Source organism: Protopterus annectens, chromosome 9.part0, assembly GCF_019279795.1.
Source record: "Protopterus annectens isolate FY-2018-M chromosome 9.part0, PAN1.0, whole genome shotgun sequence".
In the NCBI taxonomy this organism is placed as follows: Eukaryota; Metazoa; Chordata; order Ceratodontiformes; family Protopteridae; genus Protopterus; species Protopterus annectens.
Genome location: NC_056743.1, coordinates 641302784 through 641317648, shown reverse-complemented (window position 1 = coordinate 641317648; position 14865 = coordinate 641302784). Strand labels below are relative to the sequence as shown.

The window sequence follows — 14865 nt, the reverse complement described above, 5'->3', positions numbered from 1 at the left end:
AAAAATGTGACAGCTGTCACCTGCCTAAATGGCGTCAACACTTTACCTTTAGACCATCTGTAAATACTATCCTCCTGAAGGTCACACAGAATGTGTGTGTAATTCACTTACCCCTGCATGCTCACCATTTGCCATAATAAAAATAAAATCTACATATAATTCTTGATAGCTAAGGGATACTGGATCCCTCAAAGCACTTTATATCCCCCTATTGTATACTCAGGCCTCACAAACAGTTCACAAAATCACTGATGGCTGATGCAGCACACCTCACAACTCTATGGCTCACTGCTGAATAAATGACTACTGTGAAAAACATGATACGTACATGGCATGTGGCTATTCATATTTGACCTTACTCAATTCATCAGTGCACCTAATCTAATTAGCATAATGTAAAAAAATAAACTTAATCTAAGTCAGTAAAAAGAGGCATTTGAAACCTTCTTTTGTCTCATTTTTTATTTATTTATTTTATTTGACATTTGTTGACCAGGATAGTCCAAATGAGCTAGTGCCCTTTTTCAGCAGATGCCTGGGGAGAAAAGCTCCACAGTGCAGATTAATCAAGTAAAAAAAAAATCACAGTAACAATTATACCAATAGAAAATTCACAGTGCATTAGGAGTAACATACAATATAATAGACACAATAAAAAGTATATACAAAAAGGTTAAACTGATGACTGATTGCTAAGCGAAAATATAAGCTCTAAGCTAATGTGGAATTTACAGTAAGTAGAAAGTATTAAGGAGATAGGGAGAACACCGTAGCAGAAACACAAAATAATTGTTACTGGTGGTCTAGTATGAGAGATATACCAATTAGTTTAGTTACAGTGTGAGGGGAAAAGAGAGAGTAGGCTTGAAGAGTGAAAGGGAATAGGTGTCAGGTCACAGGTGGCAGGAGTTTGAGGGGTTGTGGAGAGCAGTATTAAATTGATGTAGTATACCAGAGGAAGTTAGGATACATAGCATAATTGTGGGGAAGGAAACAGAAGGAAGGAAGTGAGGGAGGGAAAAATAATAAAGGAGGATAGAGGGAAGGGAATATTTCAAGTGGGATGATTGCACTGACATCTCCAGGTGCTGCATAGGTAGTTTCTAAGAGTTTTCTTGAGTCCATGAGCATGGGTAATGTTTCTGAGGGCCATGGGAAGCTTATTCCATGACAGAGCAGGAAGGTAGCTGTAGAGATTTTGTCAGTGATACCCTGACCCCATGTGCAAAATGAGAAAAGGGGTTGAGGATGGATGGATGGATTTGTAAGAGACATTGGTCAGAGATTCTGAGGGAGCGTGGTGGGTTGTAGAGGGAGATGAGCGAGGATATGGTAGGGCAGGAGGAGGGCTTGTTTAGGATAGTGTGGATGATAAGGAGTTGAGTAAATAGTTGGTTAGGAAACTCTAACCAGCGGAGAATTTGTAGAGCAAGACAGTGGTGTGATTTTGGTGGGAGGTTAGCTGCAAATCTGGCTACTTTGTTGTATGTAGTTTCGAGTTTGGTTACTAGAGAGAACAGGACTGTAGGTTAGTAAGGATATGAGAGCAGTAGAAGAGGTTAGGGAGGAGATAAGCTGAATATTTGCAGATTCCTAGCATTTTTTTGCATAGGCAGTAGTTATAATTAATGTAACGCATACATCATCAAATATCTTTCTTTTAGTGTATTTAACTAATTAGAACATTTCCTTGACAAATTATTTGTCTTACATACTCATCAAATGAAAAGTGCCTATCAGGAAGAAGTTTGATCATTTTTCAGCTGCTATTATCAAGCCTTGCTGCCCAACTAAAAGAGGTCCCAGTTTGGCAGCGAGTTCAAGGCTATATTTACATTTTAAAATACAGTATCAGTTTTGTCCTGGAAGAAGCATTGCACATAAATGTTTGTCAGCAGAAAACTAACCTTCTTTGGTCTCGTCTTGATACTCTATATTCAATCTGTACAGTCTTGCTTTAGCAGAACTCATTCTTCTGCTGGCAGGAGTTATATGACCATTTTTTTAAATAATACATCCAACTGTGAAACTTTTGAACTCATGTCTATGAGGTAACACCAGCTCTGACAAATAAAACCTTAGTCCTGATGATCAGGGCCCTCTGTGTCCATGAAAGTTGTAAATGGTTATACATTTAAAAGGAATGATAGAATCCTGGTAAGTTAGTTCAGTCTCATCCCTCTTGATGGTCATACAACTTGAAGATGATAAACTAAAACTCAAGTTGCTCCTCCTAGGTCAGCTGCTTTAACAGTGGCATTGTTCTTGAGATAATCATCACCTACTGTGGTCATCTTGGTACATGGATCCACACACGCATGCAAACAAATTCCAGCACACCACAACAGTGCATCTCTCTTTTCTCCCTCTCTCTTTCTACCGCTGTCTTTCTAGCTCTCAATCTCTGTCCTTTTTTCTTGGGAAGTTACACTGAAATTGGTAGCAATCGGTCAAAAGACTTTTTCATTTATAACTGATACCAAAATGGCCTATTCATCACACCAGTGTATAAGTTTGATGCAACTGAGATCATCAGTTTTTATAAAAATACTACAGCTTATTATGTGCATACAAGTGCTAATAAGGTAAGTTCTTTCAAACAAAACAATGATTTGTGGTTTAATAAAATGTACAGCAAATACCTTTGGCTGAGTCTGAAAATGCTGGAAAGCAGTTTCTGTTGGTTACTTACTTTCTGGATTCCCCTGGCAGGAAATTTCAAGTTCTTCTCCAAGTCATTTCTAAACTGTAGTTGATCTGTGCCACTGTTCTGGACTCCCACTTTTTTTCACAGTTGCTTTCTGGCTGGGCTTTTCAGCCCTCATGTTACATTACATTCAACAACTCATTAAAGAAATCTTATTTTTACTAATACAGAAACCAACAAAATGGCTCAGGGTAGGGAAAGGTGCAGAATCAGCAGAACTGTAGAACAAACAAAATTTATACGGTCTGATGAAGCGATAGGAATTATCGTGAAAGCGCTTACGTTTTTTATTTTTATTTTATTCTACAAATAAACATAAGTTTGTTAGTGCAAGACTGGTGCATTTTGTTTGTTCTACTCTTAGTAATACAGCCAGGTATCCATTGGGTCTTAAAACAAGCAAAACAATTACTACATTTAAATAAACATCACTCTGTTTACAATACATTGTTTATATCACCATAATGAATACTGTTTATGCCACTGTTTACACATACAGCCATTTTACACCACTGATTCAACATATCTGGGTCACTTATACTCTTACATGGGGAGAACCGCCACCCTATGCATATAAATAGATAACTATATATAACTATATATATATATATATATATATATATATATATATATATATATATATATATATATACAGAGAGAGAAAACGGACCAGCACTCTAAAAAGTTCAAGACATTTATTGTCCAAATGGCATAAACATCATTAAGTGTAAGACACAAATCCAACTATAATCAGCAACAGCCAATTATAAGTGGTAACCATCGGCCAACACAGGAAAAAAACAGACCGGTTGCGTCCCTTGGCATACAGGAAGTGATCTAACAGGAAAATATTTAAAGGTCAAGCAACTTAATGCACTAAACATTTAAAGTGCACACCACAAATGTGTAACACATACTTCTACACATGGAAAAAGAAAAAAATAAGAATAAAAATAACTCCAAAAACAAAATATATATCTAATAACTATCATTTAAACCAGGTTTATATAAACCCCCTAAATTTATAATCCGCATTTGTTCTTTTTTTATCCAAAATCTGATGTTTTTTATTTACTGATAGCATATCCCCTTTCACACAATCAATACCCACAAAAGTAAAATGTGCCCCTGTATGTTCCAACATATGTTTAAACAGGGGACTTCTGATGTGTTTACAATTAATGTCACTAATATGTAGTGCTATTCTATGTTTGAACGGACAAGAAGTCTGTCCAACATAGAAGGCACCACATTGACAAACTGCCGTATAAATCACCCATTCAGTATTGCAGGTGATAAGTAATCTAATATCAAATACTTTATTGATATTGATCGAAGTGAAGGATTTAGTTCTAGAACTTGCCTTACAATAAGTCCAATTAGCACAAAAAGTACATCATTTGGGATAATTTTTACCATGTTGAATGAACCTTGGCTTACTTCTTTTGAATCCAGATAAAAATTCCCTAATATTTCTACCTGTCCTATAACCAACATAACAATATTCACCGAACAGATTTTAAAATGCCCTAACATTTATTAATACTCTCTTTTATTTTAAAAGTATTAGTAACATAGGTAGTAACAAATCTAGGTGTGCTATCAGAAATATGTCTAACAGTCGTACATTTTTCCACTCTCAATAGATCACCTCTATTCTGTTGAGAAGCATCATGGCAATCTGCATATGTGTTACACATTTGTGGTGTGCACTTTAAATGTTTAGTGAATTAAGTTGCTTGACCTTAAAATATTTTCCTTTTAGATCACTTCCTGTATGCACTGAAGATGCCAAGGGGTGCAACCAGTCTGTTTTTTTCCTGTGTTAGCCGATGGTTACCACTTATAATTGGTCATTTCTGATTATAGTTGGATTTGTGTCTTACATTGGATAATGTTTATGCCATTTGGACAATAAATGTCTTGAACTTTTTGGAGTGCTGGTCCATTTTCATGTTTGCTGCATTATTTTGGTCCATGCACCCTTCCACTGGTTCGTGCACTCGTTTTCAGTAGTTTTATATATATATATATATATATATATATATATATATAGAGAGAGAGAGAGATAAATAGATATAGACGTATATAAATATAGATATACAGATATGTAAAAAAAGCTCTCTGCATCAAGAAATACTGTGTGTGTACCTTGTTAACCTCCCAATGTACATCCCCCCTGTTGCCAGTGGTGAGGATTGAGGCTCCTTGATTACTGGTCCAGTGGTGGGGTGTCACAATAACCTTCAGAAAAATAAAGTGCCCCTTTATCATGTCTTAACATAGGAATCTGAGACAAAGAGATTAATTATCTGGATGCATCTGTTAAAAAAATGAGTGATGGTGGTATAATTACATCGATTTTCAGGAAACCCTGTTATAAAAATACTCTCCTGCACAGGCAGAGCATGCATCCACCTTATGTCTTTAGGAATATTATGAAGGGACAGGGTTTACAGGCATCCAGGTTGAATGCCTGTGATAAGGGTTTTCGCACTGAGCTACATAAACTCAGTGGCAGGCTTGTCAACAGAGGATACAGTAAGGATGAAATTACTAATACTTTGTCTCAGATTCCTATTTTGAGACATGTTAAATGGCCACCTTATTTTTCCAAAGGTTATGATAGCAATTTGAGCAGTTATGTTTATATTGCAAATCCAAGGAAGTTGAGTGTTCCCCTTTTTTACACCAATGACGTTAGGGACACTATTCAAATCATTAAAAAACATTGTGGGGGGGGGCTCTCACTGTTGATCCACTGATCAAGGATATAGTTGGTGACTGACCATCAATTACTCAGAAAAATAAGAAATCTTTAAAAAGGCTTCTATGTTACCCCAAGGACCAAGCTCATTCAAACAAAAGTACAACTAGGTCCAGTAGGGTTTGCTGTAAATGTAATTATTGTCAGTACATAGCTAGAACTGGATTTTTACATCCAGATACTGGCCACAAATATGTATTTCATGTTGATGCAGATTGTAACAGTGAACACATAGTTTATCTGATGAGTTGCAAGCAATGTCATTCATTTTATGTTCGAAAAAACAACCGTATGTTAAAGGACTGCATTAGGAAACATCTCTATAACATACGGATCAGTTCTGTGAACAATGCACTTTCTAAACATGTTTTAATTTGCACTGCAACTCATACGTTTAAATTCATGGTCATTGATCAAGCAGTTCCTAGTCCACTACATGGTAATATTCAGAACACTATAAAAACAGAGAAATTATATGGATAATTAGGCTATAGGTGGATTAGGATAGTGGCTTAAATGAAAAAGCCTCTTTAAGACCCGTGGTATTAGGAATTAATCATATAGTCATTCCATATATGATGAGGAGGTGTATACTGGTTTATTATTGTGAGATTTTGTGAATATATTTGTTGATAATATACATATTCAGATACATGATATTTTAATTTTAACACGTATAGGAATTGTTTAAAAGACCTTTAAGGAAAGGATATAAGCTTGCATAATTAATTGAAGAAACCTTACTAATGTATGATTGGCTAGAATTGATAGAGCTGCTGATTATATAGGCTCTTTGAATTAATGATTTTTTATGGTTTGAAAAAGCTGTATGAGAAAGTGCTCACCTGTATTTATTCTTGCTGTGTTTTATCATATTAAACATTTGATCTTATATTATTTTTGATTTATGTTGTTTCCGACTGTTTTATTCAGTGGCTGTATTGGTTTATTGTTTTACTTTGAGTGTGTTAAGCCACTGAATATTTATTCTCATTCCCATTACTTTAATTGTTATTTTTATTGCCCATAGTTATATGATTGGTATCCAACCTCCGTACTTAACTATTTACACTTTTTCTTTTACCTGTGCTACAACTGTATTCAGTCTTAGTTTACATTTTATTGCATGGTCCAAGTATTGGTACATATATACTTTTTTTCACTACTGAGCATTATGTTGCTTACATCTTCAAGCTAAAGGTCATATGCTTACTCCCTAGTGGCCCTCCAGAAGTCCTGCTACAGTTGCCCCATGTTGGAATAGATGCATGCTCACATATTTGTCTACTTCCTCCTTTAAGGCAAGTAGAGACTGATATTCTTCATGTGTAAAGAGAGCTTGTTCCATATGTGAGGGAGATTTGGGTAATAACTCTCTGATCCTTGTTACTAATATCCAAACCAAAGGAGAAAAAGGTCTCACATACAAATGATTTAGTAAAAACTACAATAAAGATCAAGCCAAGCTTAAGTCTTAATTGTGTTATACCTTAGAATTCCAATTGTGATAGTCCATGGGTTATTTATTTTATTTATTTTCATTTTATTTTACATTTGTTGACTGGGCTAGTCCAACTGGATACATGTCCATTTCCAGTAGAGGCCCGGGGAGATAAGCTCCATTAAGCTAATAGATTGTAAAAGAAATAACAATGATAATAATGATTTACATAATGGTACACTACAACAGTAGACTAACAAAAAACAATTTACATGAGTATCTGCATATAGCTCCTTCAGGACATATCAGTGTTTCTGCTTCATGGCTTCAGAATGCCCAAGATTTTTACCTTGAAGTCTTTGCTGATGGATTCAGTTCAGACTTATTTTTATCAACCATAGGACAGCAATTAATAAAGAATTGAAGGATTTTACCTGGGAGGAGAAGAGTAAAATGGTATAAGATGATACTTCCAATAGAAAAAGGTGGTTTGTGATTACTTGGTTTGAAGGGGTATTTCAGAGCTACACAGTTAAGGCCCCTGTACATAGCTAAGCAGAAAGCTATAATTCAAAGTGGAAAGGGATGATGATAAAACATGGGGGAGTTCGAGAAATATGGAGAGACTGGAATTTTGGATGCAGATCCTTAAAGAAAATAACAATAACCATACAGAATATTATATTCATAAAGCAGCACAAAGTATTCTAAGAACTAAGCTAACATGGGAATGGAAAAAAGAGATTCTGCTGATAGGGATGACTGCAATTAGGGGTTCAGAGAATAGGTAAGAGAAGGTTAGAATTTACTGGAGAAAACTGACAAAGGAACCATAGTACTGGGAGCAAATAATCAGACAGGGAAAGGTAACCAAATGGGAAGAGGCCAAGAATATATTTGAACTGCAGGCTAGAAATTGCCTTCCTTATGAAGGACTGATATCAGAGTATACTTACTTTTTTAAGATTGCTTGAGTCCCTCTCCCATACTTAAACTTAGCCCACACGCAATTCCTGATAATGCACCAGACCATACTTTTGTGGCTCTAATATTAACTCTCTCTCCTTCACACACTCATTTTACTACCATTTCTACACATAACCCTTTCAGCTTCTTCACTTCCGAATCCCTAGATGGGGGCTTTACCACTGACCCACCCAAGTCCATCCAAAAATCCACTTGCCACCTGTTGACTTCCAGTACCCTCAATGTACGTTTTACACTGGGGAATTTTACTACCACTTCCCACCTTCTCACCAAGCGTGGAGCTAAGTACCTACCATTGTTGGTCATCCACTCTTTCATCCATATTCACAAGCACAAGCCCAATATATATATTTTGATATATTTTTTAGCTAATTAGCCTACAATTTATAAAAGCATTCCTAATGAAGCTTGTCAAAAGTACTTTGCACATTAGTTTAAACTAACTTTCATTTTGTTCTTGCTCCATCTTTTTAACTGACTTGCATAACTAATTTTAACTGTGTACGTTTCCTCATTCCTACGAATGAGGAGCAACCCCCTATAGGGATTCCAGGGCAGGCCACCAATACGTCACATATTACCCAATAAAGGGTCTGGCCCCAAACATACCCACACACACTGTTTGCCTGGCGGCCATGGACACTCTCACTAACATGGCAATAAATGAACTCAATTTGCTTGTTTAACTTTAGTCCACAATGAGCAATACCCGAATGTTTCTACAATAAAATCTTTAAGACTACGAAGAACGGCTCCTGAGTTTTTCTTTTACCACTGCTGTATAGGATTTGTTATAACTACAGAATTTGGCGAATTCTATTCCTATAGGTTGCTGAACACCAGGAGGAACACCAAGGAAGGGGGATGAACAGAGTGTTCACCACCGTACCATAGGCAGTGCAGACTAACAAAACTCTGACCTGGAGTTACACAGTTTTAAATGTTATAATTGCTTTTTCATTTGAATCACAATAGAAATACTGGTGCAGATCGATTCCTGGTACCTGAGGCACTAGAATGCTGTTAGTTTAATTGCCACAGTTTAAAGTCAATATGGTGGCTAATTTTTTCTTACATCTGTTTAAATCCTTGGGCAAGCTTTTAACTTTTCCTAGATACAGGCAGGGTTCACCAGATCTTCACTGTTCCCAGAACTCCAGATGGATCTTAACCATTGAGAGGATATAGACTGGACACAACCCCATCTCCAGGGCACACCCAAGTGACTGAAGGGATAGCGAGTGGTTGTTCTTGATTTTTACCTTAGAACAGTGGAAGACTAGTTGGAGTTTAAACATTCACCCAAGTCATTCTTTCTGAGAACAAAGACTGCTTGCATAGTAGCTTGGCAAAAATAATTATACGGTCTCTTGTACATGTCTTACTGCTTATGTATCACTGTATCTCTATCTTAATTTTTAACATCTTTCTCTGTATTGCTACTGTATTACCACTTGCCATGACTGGGTCACACTTATTGAACTATGAGGAAATACAGACATTGCCTTAGTCTTTTTTTACTTTGTAATTCCTACATTTCTTAAAACTAAAATTGAAGAAAAAAATACATTTGTTTAATTTGGTATCTTTATCACATACAACAGTAACTGAAAATGCTTTACTATATATAACATGCATTTTATATCACAAAATGTTTTATATAAATAATGTTAAGAAGAAAATATATTCTACTAAAATTTACTTTTTACCTCTCCCCTTAGTGTCCTTCCAAACATTAATGGCACAAAGTGGGATATATATTTTTCAGGCCCTCACAAGTTAAAGTCAACAGAAGCCAATTTTCTACTTTTTCTTCTAAAACCATATTTCACAAACATTATTTATGTTTTATAATCTCAGATTTATTCATTAGTTTAATGCTGCTGGTCTTCTTCCTGTTCATGTCCATTTTCCAAGTTTTAATACTTTGCCTTTCTGTCACAGTTTTGTCAGGATCATCTCATTCTGCTGGTATGATTGCCTGTTTACTAATACAGGTCATGGCTGCTTTCTCATGGCCAGGTTTGGAGCATACAAACGATGTGCCCTTTCAATTAACAAATCCTACTGTGGAATACCAGTCCAGTTGCTTATTTTTATTTCATAAAATTAATATAGTTTATTCCTTCAGTTTCTCTGGTATAGCAGAAAGTCTCAGGTTTTCCCTGCATGCTATGTCCTCTAACTGACCATTTCAGAAACAACTCTTCTTGAGCAGTCTCATATTCAGCCAGCCTTTTCTTCATTTCAACCTTTGATTTTTGCAATTTTATCAGATCATCTTAATAGATGTTTAACGCTTCTTTCATTTTCCAGACTTTTGCTTGCATTAATATAGTCCTTCAATGCTTTGTTTATTTTTTATCAGCTCTGAGCACATTTGATTTTTACCTCTAGATTACTGGAAGCCACACGTCGTACCAATGCAGGAGCTTGAACTGCTTTTTGCCTAACAGATGTAGGATTCTTCCCAGTCAGTGTTTTCTCTTTACCTTGCCTGGTTGATCTTCTTTCAGGCTCTCTAAGTTTCTTACTTGCTGGCATCCATGCAGTGTACTTACTAGCCAGTAGCTGAATTTACTAAAACTGGCAGAGTTAATGGCCCTTATCTCTGTTTCTTTTTTCACACTGGGAGAGCTGAAATTAAGCTGCTGATCAGTGAGCAGCCATCCTGGAAGTCCAGACACAGCCTTTTTCTAGTCTGATCAACTTGGTCCAAGGCCTTAAGTATGGAACTAATGGACCTCTGATATAAAAAACACAGTAAGTCCTCATGACTTCAGTATTGTCACTTCTAATCTATGTGCAAATATAACAGTGCTTCGGAAATGAGGATTACTAGATCTATATTGGACTTCTTTGCTTCCACACAATTTCTATAACCATCACACTGGTTGGACAGAAATGGATTTCCTCTAAGATAAAATCGTTATCTCACTTTTACATTTGTGCAGTTTTAATATGTTGCCTATCAAATTAATTGTTTGTAGCTGACAGGTATAACTATGTACTGACTATGTATTACGTTTTGTTCACAGAGACTGTTCCAATCAAATGTTAATATGCTACTTTTTTATAACTGTGAAGCATTTTTCCTGGGTTCCATCTGAAAATGGGGTCTGGCCAGTAGGGATAGCCTGGTTAACAAAATATAAAGACCTACACATGTAATAATTTACAAGAAATGCAAACTCAGGTGAAAAAATGGGTCTTGGTTGCATTTTGAACCTGGGATCTTTAAAGATGCATTGATATTAATACTACACGCTGTTCCAATGAAAACCTGTACATATGTACTTTTGATCTGCTCCATTACTCAACCCACTAGCTCAAGAAGCAGTTACGTATTGTAATAGTTACAGCCACACAGGAGTGTATTGTACATATTATGGCACAAATACAACTTTGAAAGAATAAAATACCCTATACCCAGGAAAAACAGGATGCCAGGATGATTGTACTACTAGCTGTGCCTCACCTTAATCTTAATGTACTACCCAATGACCACACAAGTTAACTATTGACTACACAAGTAATTGCTCATTTAAAAACCCACAGCATTATGGTGTACATACTGTCACACGCATTTAAATAAAACAAAATAAATCTTGCTCAGTTGTGGTTAGATGTCATGTTCCTGTATGTTTGCAACAAATTATTATTTGTGCAACTATAGGGTAGTATCCTTGGAAAAATTAGCATGGTTGGCACTGGTCTTCAGGTCCGTAGCTGGTTGTATAATTACAAAATATATTTTAAAAGGCCTAGGTTCAAATCTCAGCTAAAGGTGCTCATGCTGTGCAGCAGTGTTCGTGCATGTCCTACAGTATGTATATCACACTAATGTAGTTGTAATGAATAATTAATTATATGATTATCATTATGTGCAATGGGAGGTCTAAGGCACTTAGAAATATGTAGGTGCCCATTTATTTTAATAATGGTGCAGCTGCTTGTAAAACCCGAATAGCCTGGCAAAGCTAAGGCACTTAAATTTTCATCTGTGTGTGTATATTCTGTAATACACGCAATACATTGTAATGAATAACTGTTGTCACTGAATTGTGTGTTAGGAAAGATGAACAGACTTGGGATCAGAGATGTCATAACTGATAGTGTAATTTTTCTATTTATTTATTTATCCTTTTGCTCACCTGGCTAGTGTCCTCTTTTCAGGGGAGTTCCAAGATGTTATTTATACTGAACAGGAGAATTTTAGCCATGGCACCAGGAAAATTCCCCTCTACTCTTTTTGCTAAGTGCTGTGGGATCTATTACATCCATCTGAGTTACCAACTTAGGCAGATGGGACTTAGTTTCACATCTTATCTGAAGGATTGCACTCAGAAGTGCTGCTCTCCCTAATACTGTCTTTCAGTTTCTGTAATGGAAAATGAATCCAGTCACCTGTAGTGGGGGTACAACTTACTGTTTTCTGATCTTCCAGTACAAAAGCTGACTCTGCAAATGGTTGAGCCACTGACAATAATAACAGTAGATGACACAGAATATTTAATAAACAAGGTGCGAAATAGAACAGAACAACAATGAACCCTCTCTGAATCAAATGCTGGCCCCTGTAAAGGCTGTCCCTCCTAGGAATTCCACAGTCCACTCGAACCAGTCACTAAAAAGGCTTCCCAAGATGCAGTCTATGCAAAAAAATGCAGGTAATACCTCGAAATAGAAAAAAAGTTAATAAACATATAAAAAACAAAAAATGATATATATTGGATCTAGCACTTTCATTGGTTAATTTATATGATGAATTTTATACATTTACTAGATTAGTGTAAGACAGAAAGGGGTTAAATAGTGATCAGACATCCAATCAGGAAAGACTTATTATTTAAATGACGAACATTGTTATGACTTTGATTCTAATGAAGTCACCGGATGGGAGATGAAAGTGCTAGATCCAATATATATCATTTTTGTTTTTTATATGTTTATTAAACTTGTTTTTTATTTTGTGGTATTGCCTGCATTTTTTGCATAGAGTACGCCTTGGAAGCCTTTTTAGTGACTGGTTTGAGTGGACTGTGGAATTCCTAGGAGGGACAGCCTTTACAGGGGCCAGCAGTTGATACAGAGAGTGTTCGTTGACACAGAATATTACATTGTGGTGTTATTTGTTCTTGACCTAGCTGAGACATTTCATTTGTTCTTGGTATAGTTTGAATGTGTTCCATAACATACAACAACTCTGACAGTTCTTAACACTACAGGCCAAAATTTTGGCATTCCATGTGTAAGCTTCCATCTTATGAATGTTTTGCAGTTTTGTTAAATTGTAGTGTGATAACTGCAAGTGCACTTATCTTCAGGTTGTAACTAAAAACACAAAACTGTGGTAATGCATGAGATGTGGCTCTAAAGCTTCTGAAAAGTTGGGTTAGCTCTACTATTACCTGTTTTTAATGTGGATATCATTCCCTTGCATCTTTGGCAATATACATTATTTGGGGCAAAATAAGCTTTGATAAGTTGTCTATGAAGACTCATTTCTTGATTTTCAGCACTGTCATTGTATAATTACATCATGAAAATGAATTATGCATGCCAACTACAAACAAAATCAATACTGATCTAAACTAGCAATGCTTTTAAAGCTTAAATTCACTTTTGTCAACTAAATTAGTTAATTGCCACTCATGTGATACTATCCAAACTGACAAATGCATGCAAAAGTTCAAAACTGGAACTTTTTTATTTGTTTGATTCTAATCAGATAAATGAATGGATGCCCACTGTTAAAATAAATATTCCAGTTATATAAAATAAAGCCTCCTACCTTCACTTCAACATGCCATGGGTTCTTCTGTCGCTCCTTTAGTATAGGGTCAGAGTTCTTAGATTCTGAAATCAGACCACACATGCTTCCAAAGTCTTTTAAATCTATGCAAGCAAAAAACAAATGAATAAAAAAGCAGTTGGTTTGAAAAGTGGCACCAGAAATTTATTCTGCAATTCTGTATACATATTACATTTACAGTATGTCTACCGTCTTGCTACAGTCGTATCATACAGATTAATGCTGTTAAGATAGTAGTATGAAAAATCTACATGCTATGGAGCCAGAAATAGTGCCGAGATCTTAAGACAATGCATTACTGAAAATGATTGTGTTGTTACTAACAGATAATTATGAGTTACACTACAGATAAGACATGGAATCATGTCAAAGACTGATACTGCCCTTTACTAGCTTATTACACAGGTGTGTTCATAGATTCATGTGCATACAGAAACACACACACACAGGTATGCATACTTTATATGTTTTCCCACCATTGATATTTAGCTGGAGTAGCAAATAAGGTAATACTGTAAGATATTCATATGTGATTAACACTCCTCTGTGGAATATGTGGAAACATGGATAAATGCAATATTATAATATTTGGTATCTTTTTTTAAATATCTCATGAACGTACTTTCTGTCTTGGTTTCAGGTTCTGGTGGGAACTCTTCAGGTATCTCAGGACAGCATATCTCAGTGTGCAGTGGACAGAGAATAGTGGCCTGAGTAGGTAAGTTATGTAAATTAAGCTCCATTTTGGAGACCTGCAGCAAAGACTTTGCTTGCCTCAACCTTCAAATCTTCCCATTTAGGGTAAGAATTTGTCCATCCATTCTCTTCTGAGTATGGCATTAGTCATCATCCCTCTTGAGGTATGGAATTGCTCAGCTATCCCTCTTTAAATATGATATTGGTCAGACATCCATCTTAAAGTATGCCTTTTCTTGTCCCTCTGCTTAAGGGTGCAGTACTGGTTATCCCGCTTTTTGAGGTGTGATATTTGATCATATGTTGCTCCCTCACACTATCCTGGGTTTTAGGCCTTCCAAAAATTGGTATTTCAGATTTAATTTGCATGCAGTATCCACAATCCATGTATTGCATCTGCTGTGTAGATAAGAAGCACTATCCCCAGTAAACATAGGCCTGACTGCCATTTG

General features: G+C 36.1%; 1 protein-coding gene across 1 annotated transcript in view; it reads right to left on the bottom strand.

Annotated features, from left to right (window-relative positions):
• Positions 1–14865, bottom strand: part of LOC122811397 (complement C2-like) — a 925867-nt gene that overhangs the window by 395855 nt on the left and 515147 nt on the right. Inside the window, exon 11 of the mRNA XM_044083220.1 lies at positions 13697–13800. Coding sequence (XP_043939155.1) covers positions 13697–13800 — 104 coding nt within the window. The remainder of the gene's footprint in view (positions 1–13696; positions 13801–14865) is intronic.